General features: G+C 41.4%; 1 protein-coding gene across 4 annotated transcripts in view; it reads left to right on the top strand.

Annotated features, from left to right (window-relative positions):
* The window catches only part of ARID5B (AT-rich interaction domain 5B), a 189,658-nt gene that overhangs the window by 88,754 nt on the left and 83,409 nt on the right, over window positions 1-17,495 (top strand). For all 4 annotated transcript variants that reach the window (XM_059055278.2, XM_059055279.2, XM_067025540.1 and 1 more), the window contains one exon: window positions 4,503-4,733. In XM_059055278.2, coding sequence (XP_058911261.1) covers window positions 4,503-4,733 — 231 coding nt within the window. The remainder of the gene's footprint in view (window positions 1-4,502; window positions 4,734-17,495) is intronic.

Genomic DNA, 17,495 nt, shown 5'->3' with positions numbered 1-17,495 from the left:
TCAGCCCTCGTTTCATGCGTAACTTTGCATAGTAGTATTTGTGTGTGTATGAAATGCATAGGAGGAAAGAAGTAGCTGAGGAATTTAAGAATTCTTGAAAGGTTGTTTGGCTTTATTTGTTTCTTAGTGTACTAGGGCAAAATAAAATATGACAGCTGTTGAACAATTTAATATTTTTGTAGCTGTATTAGGAAGAAGTTAATGCAAAGGCTTAGGAGGAAGTTATCGGATCATAGAATTTTAGACCTGGAAAGCTCTTCCAAACTCAAGTTTTGTACTCTCTTGTACACACCTTTCATATTAAGGTGACCATACTTTGCCTTGAAAAAACAAAATAAAAGTTTCTTCAGTTCAAGAAACTTCTGCCTGAACTCCAAAGGAGAGATCCAGGGTATCTTCACTCAGGGAAACTTTGACCTAGATGAATTGTTGGTTATTCCAGATCTCACCTTTACTCTGGATTTTCTCTTGACTCTCACCTAGAATGCTTGTTAACCTCTTCACAGGAGTCCTGAGGGTCTCATGGACTTTCTCTGCTTTTGTAAATATTAAAGGCAGCTCCTCTGGGAATATCTAATTGAAAGGTTGGAGATTTGCCTCTGTCCAAACAATGCCAAAATTCTGGTCCAAATGGATGGTTCTGCTAATAAGCAACAAAGTGATAATAATTTTTTTTTTTTTTTTGCAATCACTAAGCACTGCCACATTAGACCAGGTCCCAGCTGTGTCTCTGAGCTCTCAGTGAGGGGCAGGGGTTCTAGGCTTGCACAGCCTAGAGTTGACTTTATTTCCTATCATGTGGATAGAAAGTAGAACGCTGATAAACATGAAAGGTGTGTCAATATTGTTAAATCGTTACAATGGGAATTTCAGTGTTCCAAAATAAGGACCCGTCAACTTAACCAGAGTAGAAGAATTCTGGCTTATAACTGGCTGAATTCAACAGTTCTTGATGAAACGGATGTCTCCTATTTTACTTAATCAAAGTAAATCATCCATAATATTGTAAATTAGTTAAATCTCTTCCACAGCAATAACAACAACAATAATAATCATATGTCAAAGGAAAAATATTTTATTTCAGCCACACCCATATAGGAAAAGAAATCAAGATATTACCCTAAGGAATGTTTTTATTATTATTATTATTATTATTAGTGACATTTTGTCCTAATGAAAAGCTCATCAAACTTGGAGTTAAAAGACTGGGTTATAGTCTCACCTCCATCACTTTCTAGTTCTTTGAGATCCTGGACTAGTCACTTGGGTGTCTGAACCTCACCTTTCCCATCTCTAAGTCAGGGAATATTAATTAACAGGTTGTCATGCGGCTAATAGGGTTGTGAGAAACAAACAAACAAAAGATATGTTGTGTGAAAGGCCTTTGTAACTTTTAATGTTTTATTATTAGCACCAGAAATTGCAGTGTATTTTTGCTCTGCTTCGTAAACAAGTAAACAGTTCCTCAGTTCCTCATATTTTTGGTTAAGAGAGCTTTTTTACATTTGCTGTCTTCTGCGATACCTGTAACAGTCCTGGGAAAGTGGCAAGGAGAAGGGAATTTGGTCCTGTGTTCTGTTTCAGGTACATTGGGGTTTTGGATAGAAGCATATACCTGAAAACAGGAAAAAAAGAAAAAAAAAGTATTTATATATATATAGAGAGAGAGAGAGAGGAGAGATGAAAGCCCAACTGAATAAATAACTGTAAGTAAAACTCAGGTAGTGTTTTCAAAGTTTAATGTGCATGAACTACCTGGAAGCTTGTTAAAAATAGAGATTTCTGGGCCCCAACCTTAGGGATTCTGAGTCAGAGGTTCTCATTGGGGCCCCAGAGTCTTCCTCTTTACACCCCGCCATGTGATTCTGATGCGGGGGGGTCCTGGGAGCATTCTTAGAGATACTGTCTCCAGAATGAATGGACATCATAGCATGTGTTTCCATGACTTGGGGTCTTGGAATTTGCTATTTTTTTTCCGTCAGAAAGAGCGGGACCACATGGGTTGGTTAGTGTTTTGGAAACTGCCTGATGAAAGAGGGATACGTGTTTGAAGGATGAGGTGGAGTTAAAAAAAAAAAAAAAAGTCATTTCTAAGCACAGAATGTAGCCAGGGGGCTGATTTCATCCAGAATAGAGAATTAAGAAGAAACTAGAGATGGCATCGTCACAAAAAATGGTCAGAGAAAAACAGAAGGAGAATGAAGGGATAGGAAGGAAATGAGGTGGTCCCATGAGTCCAGGTGACATCTTCTGCTATAAAGCTAACTCTGAAGCATTCATTTTTTTCACCTTTATTCAGCCTGAGAAGCATGACTTTCTCCATTTCATTCAAGAATTCTCAGAGAAACTAGTACAGCTTCCTGCCACCCCCCACCCATTACAGAAAGCCAAGATATTTGGAGTCAACGGATATTTGAACAGTATTTACTATGTACAGGAGATGGCATTAGGGGCTGAGCATGCTGAAATAAGTCCCGAGGATTCATGGTTATACCCCTGTCCCTCATCTTGGATGATCTTGGATAAATCTTGGTCATCGTGGACAAATAGAGTATACTGATGCAGTTGACACATTATGGGCTGCTTCTTCCAATAGTACTTAGACGCAATGGCGTTCTGATGATGTTAGGTTAGGATATTTCTACTAAAACATTTTTTTTGCTTTAACTCTATAGAAAGCACAGATTTGATCCCAAAGTGCAAACTAGTGTCTTGATCTACTGCAAAAATCTCAAATTGGCATGTCTTGGGACATAGATCAGCATCTCAAAACTACTTTTCACTGGGGACTTGCTTTCAACGTAGACATATTTCCTTTTAATTAAGTGTACCAGCTGATGAAGTCGCTACCCACAAGCCAGGCAGGAGTCTAAGCAACGTAAACCGTTAAAAGATGTCATCTGGAAAGCAGCTAAACGTCTCCATTCTTGAAGAAGCCTCCAGCCTGAGGAACTAAGTGAACGTAATTAGAAATACATCTGGGTAATGGCCTCCTATCTGAAAAGGTCACATGCACACCTTCCTTTGGTACTGGTTATGTTCCATCATTATGTTCTGTCCTTACTCATTCGTCTCCCACTGGTTACCAGATGGCCACGACAGTGTTGGTATCCTTAACAACTGTTTTGTGCAGTTCCCTGCAGCATGGTAAAGGCTTGAAATATTGAGTGTTTTCCCTTTGGATAAGCAACTGACATATCTGGGAATCGCTTACAAATGCCCTGATGATGTGGTTATAGAGAGTGATGGCAAACTGGGTCATGGAGCCTAAATTCAGCTTGACGTTGTGCAGGTGGCAGGATACCGAAGGGAGGGGGTGCCATTTCTCAAGCTTAAGATGAAGGAAGGATTCATCCATGCAGAATCTGGGTTTTGTAAATGAGCACTTAATATGGTGAGGTGTAAATAAGCATTAAGATCATTGTAAGAGGGAGTTTCATTAAAGTTGCTGAAACGTTCTCCTGAGTTAAGTTGGTTCTGATGGAGCTGTCACAAAGATGCCTGAGGAGTCCTCTCCGTGTGGTCCTCTGCGTCTTGCTAAGTTACCAGATGGATTTGAGAAACGTTAGAAGATAGAGGGGGTATGGGTTGGGGGGAGGGTGGGGAAGGTGGATGTATCAGTCACATTGAAGTAGATCATGCTGCAAAACAACCTGCAAATCACAGTCTCACTTGAAACAACAAGTGCTTATGTTTATACATCCATTTAGGACCAACCAGGGGCTTTGCTCCGTGTTATCCTCACTCAAGACCAAGACTGGCAGAGTAGCCACTGTCTGAAACGTTACAGATGTCCAGAATGAAGGGAGGGAGAGAGTGTGGTCCATTGTACACTGGCTCTTAAGGCAGCCTCCCACTACTGCCATATTTCATTGGCCAGAACGAGTCACACAGCCGTAGGTCCTCAGTGGGCAGGGAAGTACGGCCTTTCCACAGGACCATAAAGAGAATGAGAAGTATTCATTGAGCAAAACTAACAACCACCAGAGCAGATGATGATGCTCTTTAGACCCATGGACATCGCTCTGGGGCCAGATGGCCTTTACAGGGGCTTTAAGCGCCGAAAGAGGACATAATCCAAAATAAAAGCAATACCAAACTGTGGAAAGAAGTATAAAGAAGCTCAACAAAATTCTGATTTTTCTTCCTTCGGTGATGCATTTAATGCTTAAAATATGTATATACATCAGATTCTTTCAAGACGGTTTTCTGGTTCTGCTGCTTGCCGATGACCTGAACATTGCATAATCTGTCTGTGGGGTTATCCATCGCACTCTTTTCCTTTTCTCTGCCTGAGACTTTTTCATGGAGCTGGAGGGGTGATGGTTCTGAGAGGATGCTGGCAGTAGCCGTACTGTGCTAAAGATAAACTGATACAAGAGTCTTTTTGAAGACTCGATTTTTAGTACAAAACCAGAGGTGGTCACTGAAATGATGCCAGGGCCACGACAGTTCCGTGTTGGAGGGAAAAGGGTAATGGAAGTGTTTTCTCGTTTGTCTAGGGGAGGCCGAGGAAGAAACGAACGTCATAGTTCTCAGCTACCCTCAGTACTGCCGCTACCGCTCGATGCTGAAACGCATCCAGGATACGCCGTCTTCCATCCTCACGGACCAGTTTGCGTTGGCCCTGGGGGGCATCGCAGTGGTCAGCAAGAACCCTCAGATCCTGTACTGTCGGGACACCTTTGACCACCCAACTCTCATAGAAAATGAGAGCATATGCGATGAGTTTGGTGAGTCTTTTTTTTTTTTTCCTACATGAAACTTGTGCATGTGTGTCTGGCTGTTTTCAGTTCTTGTGAAGAGCAGCGATGCGGAACGGGGCTTACTTTGACAAGCCCAGCGTGCCATCCACCCCTCCCCTCCCCCAAGTGATTGCGGCATAAGACGTCATTGCCTACTTGGCAGCCTGTGTGTGCCAGGGCCCAGGATTATTCTTTAGAATTTGTTGTTCAAGACAGAGTCTGGAGTTGCTTGGTCAGCCTTGAAATTGGACTTTATAGGACAGGAAGCTTTTATGCTAGTTGCTTCTTAAAAGGGCTCGGCTATTCAGATACTGATTTTCTTCATTTAACTGATCACTTCCTTTTCAGTGGTATAAGGAGCTATAAAAATTCACCAGTTTAAAAAAAAAAAACACACCCGTTTAACCACTTCAGTATCATAAGGTAAATAGGTATAGATAGATAGATCTAGATAAATAATAGATCCGCATGCCCCTTAATTTTGTCATATACATATATCTTTATACACTGTGCCCATCAAAGATGGATATGTGCACACATATCTGTATCTGCATCTCTGTTCAGCTGATTGGTCATGGGATCTCTGTAGATAGAAAGGAAGGAGAAGAGAGCACATACGAAGTTAAGGAGACCTTTCATGATGTCGTGAAAGACTGGAGGCAAGATAGAATCACATCTCTCACATCTTCACTTTCTCATCTCTTTCTTGAAGAGATTGGATCATATCAGTGGTTCTCAGTAGGCTGGGCAGGGACATCAGAATACCCTGGGGGCACGTCGCCTGGCAGTTCCTGTACTTACAGAGGCAAAGACACCCCCAACTCTCACCCTCTCCCTTCTCTGGGAATCACCACCGTAGAGTGAGCGGGGTGATGACTGAGCCACGCTGGCTTCCGTGTGGGTATCTGGGTGCAGACGCAGTGGAGACCTCTGGCCTAGAGAGTATGACGGGGTCCCTTGGGGCAGAACATTCCTTGATTCTTTTGGGTAATGTCTTTCCGAGGATGCTTAATTTTGCGGATTATTCAGGTTCAGATTATTCTGCTCAGCCGTTACAGGCCTCACCGTGGTTTGGGGGTCCACGGTGGCCTGTCCAGTCTGATCGTTCACAACTCCAGCAACCCTGGAGCTGCTGCGGGGGTATTGTAAGTAGGTGTGTGGGCAGGTGAGGGTAAGGTGACCAGATGGCTCATCTTGATCCAAGAACGAAGGGAGAAGAGAGAGGAAGAGGACCTAAGTTTATTAGACATGACTTTTTTTGTTGTTACAAACTTTTTCCAGGTGCCTTTCACAACTCTGGCTTATTGGTCTATAAGAGAGTAATAGTGTTTATGCAAGTTATGATTTTCTTATCGTTCTTAATTTTCAAATAACCTTTTTATTCAAGTAGATGAATGTATCTAATACATTTTTTAAACATACTCTCTTTTCAGATCAACATTTATAAATCTTCCCTTTTCAATACTTCTCTTTTGAGTTTTTCATCTCTAGCCCCTACTCCCAGGACAGACGGTTTCTCTGTCCTGCTTGCTGCTCAAGAGGTCTCTAAATCCCTGAAACAAAATAGAACTGAAAAAATGCTTTCCCTCATTTACGAGTATTCTAAATTAGAGTTTCACAGTGTAATATAATGAAAAAATGTTTTAACCTTTTTGGCTGATTTAAGAGTTATTAGTCATGGAGTTTCAAAGCTGTTGTATCTAGAATTGGTAATAGAAGTTCCAGTTTAACAGCGATCACAATGGTTGTTTAAGAGTTACTAAATTAGTTTTAAATGTTCTCACAAACACAAGCATCTGACTTTTGAATGTTTTCCGGAATCTTCTTCTGGTATAGCTAATTTTAATGCTGTTTTTCTTCTCCATCCTCTTAAAGTGGAAGCTTTCTTTTGGAATAAAGTTACCTTTAAAAAGCTTCTAGATGGCTAGTCTAAAAAATTAGCATATCAGATTTTTTTAGTTAAGTTTATACTTCAGATAGTTGGGACTTCTTACAGGGTTTCATTTTAGTAAGTAAACAGAAAAAAAGCTTATTCTGACCCAATCTGAACACGTTCACCAACATCCCTCCCCCACCTTGCACTTCTGGTCGTACATCTCAATTTCCAGAGAAATTCCTTTTAAACCTCCAAATGGTTATATTTGAAATCAACATGGGTTAAAGGGTTTGTTGAAACACGGGGTTGGGTTTCTCCAACCAACAGTTGGTGGAAGAACATAAATTTAATTAGTGACTGGCATTAAACAAATGTTCCTAATATTAAACACTGCCAGATGACTGAAACACTTCTGTCAGATTACCGCGAGTGCCGGGGGGCCCACAGATGAATTTTCTGCACAGTGTATATTCTGTACCACACGTTTGGTGACTTCAGTAATTGGTCAGATGTAATTTAGGTAACAGTATGCCTAGGCTGTAAAAATCAAATTTTATTAGCCATATCACCAGGTGGATGAATGGTGGAGCTGATGGCAAAGAGTGCATAGCATTTAGCAGCTACGCCTTTGACACATGAAATTCATAAATTGCCATAAAATACCTCCAAGGCCCTTCTCTAAAGGACAGTGTCTGCTTTCCTATGATTAAATAATGTTTATTTTATTAACTAATATATCTTTTGCTTTCTTTTATTAAATGGGGTTATGGAGTGAGGGTGAGAGGGGGGGTGTTCCAAAGATAAATAAAACACAGTCCTTGCTTGACTTGAGGATTTAAAATCTAATTGGGGAAGACAGGATTAACACACCTGAAAGGTTAACTCAGGTTACAGGAAAGTCAGTGGTGAAGTATCGGGTGAGTGTGGTAGAAGGCACGTGCAGTAGGCATTTCACAGTGAGCTGGGGGCATGCAGGAGGTGGCCGGGCCGGAGTGGATGGTCATATCATGGCGAGGGGTCAGGGAAAGCCTCATGGAAAAGGCAGAGCTGAAAAAAAAAAAAAAGAAAAGGCAGAGCTGGATCTGGTTTTTAAAAATAGGGAGAAGTGGCGGGAAGGGGAGGGGTAAATTGGGAGGTTGGCATTGACATATACACACTGCTATATGTAAAATAGATAACTAATGAGAACCTTCTGTAGAGCACAGGGAACTCTACTCAACGCTCTGTAATGGCCTGTATGGGAAAGGAATCTTAAAAAAAAAAAAAAAAAAAAAAAGAGTGGATACATGTATATGCATAACTGATTCACTTTGCTGTACACCTGAAACTAACACCACATTGTAAATCAACTCTACTCCAATTAAAATTTTTTAAAAATAAAAATAGGTAGGTTATTAGAAAAGTTTTGTAAATACCTAGATCATTTAAAAATTCAGGTCCAGACTCCATTAGGAATGGCTGCCTTTGCCCTGGGTCAGCTGTTGGTCTCTCTCAGATTTGTTTGCCCTTAATCATCACCCTCAGGAGGCCGTGCTCTCTGGGTGGGATTTATAAATGGCCTGATGCCCCCTCTACCAGTAGGACATGAATGTGAGTCGGTGGACCCGGGCTGGGACAAACCCAGGCCGTGCGTGGCTTTGGAACGGATCTGGGCTTGCTTTCTCGAGCAGGGATGTCCCCTCGTTTCCTCTGTGTGCCATCCAGCTTACTCCCATTCCCCAGGTTCATCTCCGAAAACGGACTTTGCTCGGGTGACAGCCTTGCCCAACTGCTCAGACACCCCACCCCTTTGCCATTGCTTTAATGTCGTCCACTGAATAACAAATTTAATTGAACAATAAAAGTAAGGCTTTTAAATCTGCGACGAGTCCCTGTAAATAAATTCTCCATGGAGTTTTATGAAGCTGTTTAATGAAAAGTTTGATTAGAAACTATGAAAGAGAAAGAGAATAGATGAAATTTCATCATTTAGTCCCACATGACAGTCATTTTGATTTGTATTTACATTGAGATATTCAGCATAGAGTAAATATATCCTGGTTTTAATTAACTATTCTCCTTACTTGGGAAAGGTTATTTTAGGCTTGAAGGGTTTTGATAGCATACCATCTGCTTTCTTCAGTGTATTTTATTCAAGTCCCTTCCTTGCTTACAGTGCAGCACAATGTCTAAACCTATGACATAAGCATAAATTGAATCGTATTAATGTTAGGTGATTGAAAAGCTTCAGCCTCAACATCCTGCCCGCATTCTTTCATCTTGTCAGTTACAATGCTCTGAAAGGCAACGTGCTGTTTTCTTAGCACAAGAGAGTTGACTATTTTTAAAACTAAAGCAATGGACTCTGCACTAAAGCATTATGAAAACTGGTTGTCTTGCACATGCAATTAGGAAATGAGGTTATAATAACAATGAGGGGAAAGTGACATTATGAATGGCAATTTTTTTTCATAAAAATATTTCCCCGACGTATAATTCCTGCCCACCCCTGTCCTGTCAGAATCTGCTAGCATAGACATTCTCTGACAGCCCCCCACCTTACTTTTACCTCTTTTTTATAATGTGATGATCCTTTTGTAAAACACGTTCTGTCATTTATAGTGTGTTATTGTCTGTACTGTAGAGAAAACACACACCTGCAAACATTTTGTCTGTTTTTTCTGTTAGAACAATAAAATGTCCACCAGTTTGTAATGCACAATGTTTACATTAATATCACACAAATTGATTTCACATGTGTGAGGTGTTGACAGCTAAATCCAAACAGAGGCACCCGCAGTATGGTAGATAAATGGATAACTTTAAGGTATTGGCTTCTATCAGAGATGTGAGGCAGACCCAACGTAAATGAGGTGAAATCAGTTTTTAAAGGTGGGTGAGGCTAAATGGATGAAGATGTGGTTGGTTAAAAAATTAATAAAAGTGTGGTTTATTTTGGTTTGAGTTTTGAATTGCAGAGAGACATAAGAAGTCATGCTTCTAAGTTCCTTGGCGGATGGTGTGTGCACGTGTGCGTGTGTGCATGGGCTTCTTGACCAAGGGGTGGGATGAGGTTAAAGGAAGGATGTGGTAAATCACCCGAACAGAACAGAGATGAGATGGACCGTCATCTTGGTGTTTGGGCTAATATGGAGAACACCGTGAACCCTGATCCTCGGGGAGAAGTTGGCTACATCAATATTAAGACACAGCCTCTGCTGAGGGGCTGCGGGGTAACATGTTACAGTATTGAATAAAAAGAGTGCTAGGCTTACAGGCGCATCGCCCCGGTTTAATCAAGCCTCAACCGTCTGATTTGCTGTGCTCTGGGCAAGTGACGTAAGGCCCCTCACTTGTCCCATCTTTAAAATCCAGTAGTAACTGCCCACTTGCTGGGCTCAGAAAAAATTTGTATTCACTTGATTTTTTTTTTTTTAATTCTCTTGATAAATGAAGATTCTCTATTGTTTCTGTCAGAGTCTTAGGCCTCAGACAACTTGTACGTAGTCATCTAAACCCATCTTCCTCTTTGAATAATAAAGGAACCATTTTCCTAAGGCTCTGGGGCTCTTACTGGAACCTTAATGGAAAAGAATAGTTTTCTACTTTTTACAGTATGTTTTAAAGACGCTTTTCTGACTCTGCCCTGAACTTTCCGTTTTCCTGTGGGGTGAAATAATGACATTATAGACAAAAGAAGAAAAAGCAAAGGGAGGGAGGGAAACAGAAGAGGGGATGGAACCTTGACATTTTATGAAAGAAAACTCAGGACCTGTAAAATTATTTTGAAGTGTAAAGGACGAGCTGGACGACACTGCCTCTTCCCCTCTAAACATCACATGTTTTGCTGGAAATGAAAGGAAAGACAGTTGTTTTGTTAAAGATCATGGGAATTTGTAAGTGAGTAAACATTTTTTTCTTGCCAAAGTAGGTTTCATGGTCTCAGTGGATTTCGATGATCTGGTGGCTTTGTTGCTGGCCCCTGTCCACATTCAGGCTTCGCCTGCCTGCCTGCCTGCGGTGCCTTACCCACCTCCCAAATGATAACGAGGCAGATGTTTCTCTTTAACTGAAGCCGAGTGGCAAAGGAGTTGTGCTTCTTGTACACTGCTGTTTCCGCAGGAGACCTTCACCTTCAGAGATCTCACTTGGAGGACTGCTTTGTCTTGGAATTTTTCTAGAGGTTCTGTTTATCATTAGAGGATGGTCTAACCACGACCACTCCTGGTACCTGCTCTTTATTCCGTGTAGCTGCCAAAGCAGGGCCAGAGAGAATGTTAAGTTCATCATACCACATGGTCAACCAAACCGCCGTACGTCTGCTGGTAGAGGTGTGTGGGATGTGTTCTAGAGTACACGGAAGGGTGGACATAGGGCTTTGGCTTCCAGGACAGCGAGACGCAAAGAGGAGTGGAGAACAGGCCTCCTTGGGCAGAGACGTTGGAAGCTAGGGTGCCAACCCTTTTGGGGGTTAATAAAAAGAATTTTTATGTTGCTACTATAAATTAATTTACAGAGTCATGATATATGAAGTGGGTAGGATTAGTGGATTTCTCTTCTGTTTTTAGAACTTAAAATGTATTTTTAAATAACTCTGGACTCCTTTTGTAGCTGAGTGGACTCCATAGGTTATTAGAAACTATTTGGACTCATGGGTTCAATACACTCTGTTCACCCCAGAAGAAAGGATTTGTGTCTATATTCGCTAATATTTCACCTAGGATTTTATCAAGAAAAGCAAGAAAGTTATATCCTATTACTTTAGTAAGATCAACCTATTCCTCTCCAGGGTGAAACAGATATTTTTATCAGTTAAAACATGTGTGTGCGTGCACACACACACCACACACCACACACCACACACCACACACACACACACACCACACACTACAGGAAGGAGCCAGGTCATTGAAAAATCACAGGCTGGTTTAGGGGTAGGGTTGGTGGAATGAGGTCCCGAGTAAGTCTGTGTTCATTTGATTTTTAAAATCTTCTTGATGAATGAAGATTCTCTCTAAACTCCTTCATTATATCCTGTCAGGGAAACTGGATAGATTTAAGTTCCTTGGACTTTGGATGAGGCTCTCTGGGGATGCGTAGGGCCCAGGATGTTGTCTGATACACAGTATGCCCATATCCACTCCTGTGTTTCACCAATATCTGTTTAATACCTACAGTGCAGCAAGTGGTGCCTGTGCACACAGTTGTGAACAAGACAGAAAAATTCCCTACTCTTAAGGATCTTACAGTGTAGTATGTGGGAAGGGTATTAGCAAAATGTGGGATAGCCATGACCATACCTCCTAGGTATAGACCCTACCTCACAGGGTTGTTGTGAAGATTAAATGAGTTAATCACTTAAAGCACTTAGATGGAACATGGCAAGTACTACTTAAGTACTCATGTTAACAGAATCTTCTTGTACCTCTTGCACCACCCAATACTACCTTAACCACATATGGGATCCACAGTGATTCCTCAAAAAGCATGCACAAAATCGTTTCATACCTATACAGACTCCTAGGGAAAATGAGGCATCATTTGCTACTTAAATTCATTCGACATCCATTCATTCCAGAAATACTTGTTTGTTTGTCCTTCTGCCTGGAATGTGTTTCCACAGATATCATGGGTCTGGCTTCTTCTCATCATTCCAGCCTCAGCTCAAATGTCTCCTCCCCAGAGAAGTCTTCTCTGACCTTCCCTCTTCCACAAATCTGGCTCTCTCCCATCACCCAGTGTATCATTATCTTCCTATATCACTCATCCCTATAGGAAATGAACGCCTGTGTTTGTCTCTTGACATATTTTAGTCTGTCTGCCTCCTCCCCACCCACACTATATGTAAGCTCTTTAAGAGCAAGGAACTCTTCTGTCTTTTCACAACCATGTGCCTAGGGACCGGACAATACTTGGCACATAGTAGGTATATAATAAATATCGGTTACATGGATGAACGGATGTGTGCATCCTGTGTACCAATAGCATCGCTCTCTGCCATGTTACAGATGAGGACGCTGAAGCACAGCAGCACGACACAGCTAGCAAGTGGCAAAACCAGGACTTGCACCTAGACAGTGTGACTCTTAACCATTATACTTGCGTGCCTCTCACCTTGGTCCCTGCTCGGAAAGATCTGTCAGATTTCCGGAGATCATCAGGCTGACAGGAAACAGATAACTGACCACCAGGTCTCTAGCTGATCAATGTAAAATAGGTTCTGTAGGATTTAGAGGGATTGGTGTGTGTTGGAGTGGTTTAGCAAGGAATGATGGTAAAGATTCAAAATATGAAAACCATTGGATTGGATCGAGAAACTCTGAGGCCAGCATCTTCTCTTGTCTGTGTTACACCCGTCTCCCTGCTCCAGCCCTTGCTGTCCTTTGGTCTCTTTACAAGACAACAGTCAGAGTGACCATTTCCCTGCTCAAATCTCCCAGTGGCCTCCCACTTCATCAGAGAAGCAGATGTGAATATCGAGCCCTTTAAGAGCTGGAACTCTTTAGAAGTTGAAGGGGGCAGTAGTAAACTAGCCTGTGTTCTCCTGGACTCTTTTTAAGGCATGGGATTGCAATGCTGACAGAACTTTCATTATACACCTCTCTGTAATTTTCTGCTTAGAGTGCATTGGCTTTCCCAACTTGGCATCCTTTTTTTTAATGAAAAAAATTATAGGTTTAATTTCAAAAAATGAAATGTATGCAAGCTTTCCTGCTTCTGTCACTTCTTTATTCCTGTAGCACATAAATCATTTCCCCTTTTAAAATTAAACTTCGTTTGCCATGATTTGGAAATGGGTTTTCAAAGGACGCTGAGTAGCCAAGCTCTTGGCAAAGGAGCTAGCTGTGCTGCCTGCTCAGGAAATCTCCTCATTGCTGGCTGGCGTGGGCCTTGATTCCATCACCTGGGCTTTATGCTCCCTTTGGAAGTTGCCTAGAAATTCTCTCCCTGAGACTCCTCTCTGAACTGCCTTTCTGGCTATCCAGTCGCCATCTTGGAGGACGAAAGAACGCGGGACTTGGGCAGAAGAAGGCTGTGCGTTCTGATGCTTCTTCGGTGTTTATCCACGCATTCACTGAGCACCAACTCTGTTGAAGGCAGCGCTCCAGGCGTTGTTGGAATTTTGGTCTCTGTTCTCAAGGCACTTACAAATCAAGGTGGTTGAGATAAACCATAGAGCAGTGGTCACTGCCACTATTATCTGTGATCCTTTTAACAATCCTGCCTTTGACCCATGAGCAACCTTAGGGTCACATGGTGGCTGCAGGGTCACAGGCCTAACATGCTGCTGACATGAGAGTTGTACTCCCCCCTTCCCAGTTTGCTGACCACCGTGGGCACACTTTTCCACCACAAAGTGAGAGGAGCATGGAGCTGAGGGTCTGGAGTTACTTTGGAAGAGATGATATCATGAAGCTTTGCAAATGGGAAAGCTCTGCCATCTCACGGAGGCTGCCGGGCAGTCTGTGAAGGGCGAACTGAGAAGGTCAAAGTCTAGGTGCCACTGGAGTTCAAAGATGCATGAAAGAGGGCCCAGAGGTCAGGGAGGCCTCTTAGAGGAAGTGGATCTTCAGCTGGACCTTGAGGGAATTCAGAAAGGAGGAAGTTATTTCAGGTGAAGAGGTGGAAAATACTATGGACTTTGAAGCTCAGAGAATGAGGTTTTTTTCCTCTGCCATTTTTAGCTTTCAGCGTAGACAAAAAAACAGCCTCAACGAGCAGAACTTTTTTTTTCCTCCTAGAACATGTCACCTTCCCCTGAGGACTCGTGTGCTCCTGAGTCCTTCTCTCACAGGCCCCATTGTGGTTAAGACCCAGAGGAAACCTCTTGGAGGAAAAGTCAATGTGTCTCTTATTAAATTGGAAATGTTTCTTTGGGAGTATGAGAGAGAGAGGGCTGCACGAGCTTCACAGCAGCGGGTAAAGGAGCGAGGTGCCTGCTTGATTTCCTGGCTGTTTAAAGGGCTGCTTCTAGGCTGCACGAGTAGCTTCAGAATGATCATCTTGGACACTTTGTTCCTTATCCCTTTTGTGTTACTCAGTGCTTTTCCAAAGTTATTTTTTCCTTCTGCTTGGTATTAAAGTTACCAGCGTCAACTGCATTTCTCTTCACTAGATTCTAAGCTCCTGGGGGGTGGTAAGAATCATGCCATACTCATCTTTGTAACAACATATGCTTATGGAAATAATATAAAAACTCTGCTAGATTCCAGAGGGCTTCAAATCTCCATCATCTATCTTATCACCTTCCTTAGAGTCAAGTATTTCTTGACCTCAATCTTTAAACTTTAGCTCATCGCCAGTTGATTTAATTCTCAAAGGAACATGGTTGCTCAAAGCAACCAGGTTTCTCTCAACATTTACTCACCTTTTCAAACTAGAGGAACAGTCTTCATAAATTGATCAATGTCTTTGGTTGAAGATTGTTCACTTGTTATGAAGCTTAACAGTCCCTGGAGTCTGCACAACCTTGAAGTTGCTCTTTCTGAGGAAGTCGAGGAGCATCCTTAAGTTAGGGCAAATGGTAGCCTATATCCAGAAATTAGTGCATCCACCTTTCCCACCTCTCACGTTCAGATATCAGAATTCATTGTGGACATCAAGGAATGGTGGCGGAACATTGTTCTCAATGGTGAAAAACTGAAACCATTTCCTCTAAGATCAGGAGCAAGACAAGTTTGTCCACTCTCACCACTATTATTCAACATAGTTTTGGAAGTTTTAGCCACAGCAATCAGAGAAGAAAAAGAAATAAAACGAATCAAAATCGGAAAAGAGGAAGTAAAGCTGTCAGTGATTGCAAATGACATGATACTATACATAGAGAATCCTAAAGATGCTACCAGGAAACTGCTAGAGCAAATCAATGAATTTGGTAAAGTAGCAGGATACAAAATTCATGCATAGCAATCTCTTGCATTCCTATGTACACTAATGATGAAAAATCTAAAGAGAAATTCAGGAAACACTCTCATTTACCATTGAAACAAAAAGAATCATATACCAATACCTAGGAATAAACTTACCTAAGGAGACAAAGACCTGAATGCAGAAAAGTATACGACACTGATGAAAGAAATTAAAGATGATACAAACAGATGGAGAGATATACCATGTTCTTGGATTGGAAGAATCAACATTGTGAAAATGACTATACTACCCAAAGCAATCTATAGAGTCAGTGCAATCCCTTTCAAACTACCAATGGCATTTTTCACAGAACTAGAACAAAAATTTTCACAATTTGTATGGAAACACATAAGACCCCGAATAGCCAAAGCAATCTTGAGAAAGAAAAACGGAGCTGGAGGAATCAGGCTCCCAGGCTTCAGACTATACTACAAAGCTACAGTCATCAAGACAGTATGGTACTGGCACAAAAACAGAAATATAGATCAATGGAATAGGATAGAAAGCCCAGAGATAAACCAATGCACATATGGTCACCTTATTTTTGATAAAAGAGGCAAGAGTATAAGTTGCAGAAAAGACAGCCTCTTCAATAAGTGATGCTGGGAAAACTGGACAGCTACATGTAAAAGAATGAAATTAGAGCACTCCCTAACACCACACACAAAAATAAACTCAAAATGGATGAAAGACCTAAATGTAAGGCCAGACACTATCAAACTCTTACAGGAAAACATAGGCAGAACACTCTATGACATAAATCACAGCAAGATCCTTTTTGAGCCACCTCCTAGAGAAATGGAAATAAAAACAAAGATAAACAAATGGGACCTAATGAAACTTAAAAGCTTTTGTACAGCAAAGGAAACCATAAACAAGATGAAGACAACCTTCAGAATGGAAGAAAATATTTGCAAATGAAGCAACTGACAAAGGATTAATCTCCAAAATTTACAAGCAGCTCATGCAGCTCAGTATCAAAGAAACAAACAACCCAATCCAAAAATGAGCAGAAGACCTAAATAGACATTTCTCCAAAGAAGATATACAGATTGCCAACAAACACATGAAAGTATGCTCAACATCACTAATCATTAGAGAAATGCAAATCAAAACTACAATGAGGTATCACCTCACGCCAGTCAGAATGGCCATCATCAAAAAATCTGCAAACAATAAATGCTGGAGAGGGTGTGGAGAAAAGGGAACCCTCTTACACTGTTGGTGGGAATGTAAATTGATACAGCCACTATGGAGAACAGTATGGAGGTTTCTTAAAAAACTAAAAATAGAACTACCATATGATGCAGTAATCCCACTACTGGGCATGTACTCTGAGAAAACCATAATTCAAAAAGAGACATGTACCACAATGTTCATTGGTCTGTTTACAATACAGGTCTATTTCAATGGTCTATTTACAATACAGGACATGGAAGCAACCTAAGTGTCCACTGACAGATGAATGGATAAAGAAGATGTGACACATATTTGCAAGGGAATATTACTCAGCCATGAAAAGAAATGAAATTGAGTTATTTGTAGTGAGGTGGGTGTATCCAGAGTCTGTCATACAAAGTGAAGTAAGTCAGAAAGAGAAAAACAAATACCATATGCTAACACATATATATTGAAACTAAAAAAAAAAAGGTTCTGAAGAACCTAGGGGCAGGACAGGAATAAAGACACAGACGTAGAGAATGGACTTGAGGACACGGGGAGGGGGAAGGGTAAGCTGGGACGAAGTGAGAGAGTGGCATGGACATATATACACTACCAAATGTAAACTAGATAGCTAGTGGGAACCAATTGCGTAGCACAAGGAGATCATCTCTGTGCTTTGTGACCACCTAGAGGGGTGGGATATGGAGGGTGGGAGGGAGATGCAAGAGGGAGGGGATATGGGGATAAATGTATATGTATAGCTGATTCACTATGTTATAAAGCAGAAACTAACACACCATTGTAAAGCAATTATACTCCAA

Source organism: Kogia breviceps, chromosome 2 (genome assembly GCF_026419965.1).
Source record: "Kogia breviceps isolate mKogBre1 chromosome 2, mKogBre1 haplotype 1, whole genome shotgun sequence".
Classification (NCBI taxonomy): Eukaryota; Metazoa; Chordata; class Mammalia; order Artiodactyla; family Physeteridae; genus Kogia; species Kogia breviceps.
Note: the sequence above shows the minus strand (reverse complement) of the source record. Positions and strands in the feature narration are given on the sequence as shown.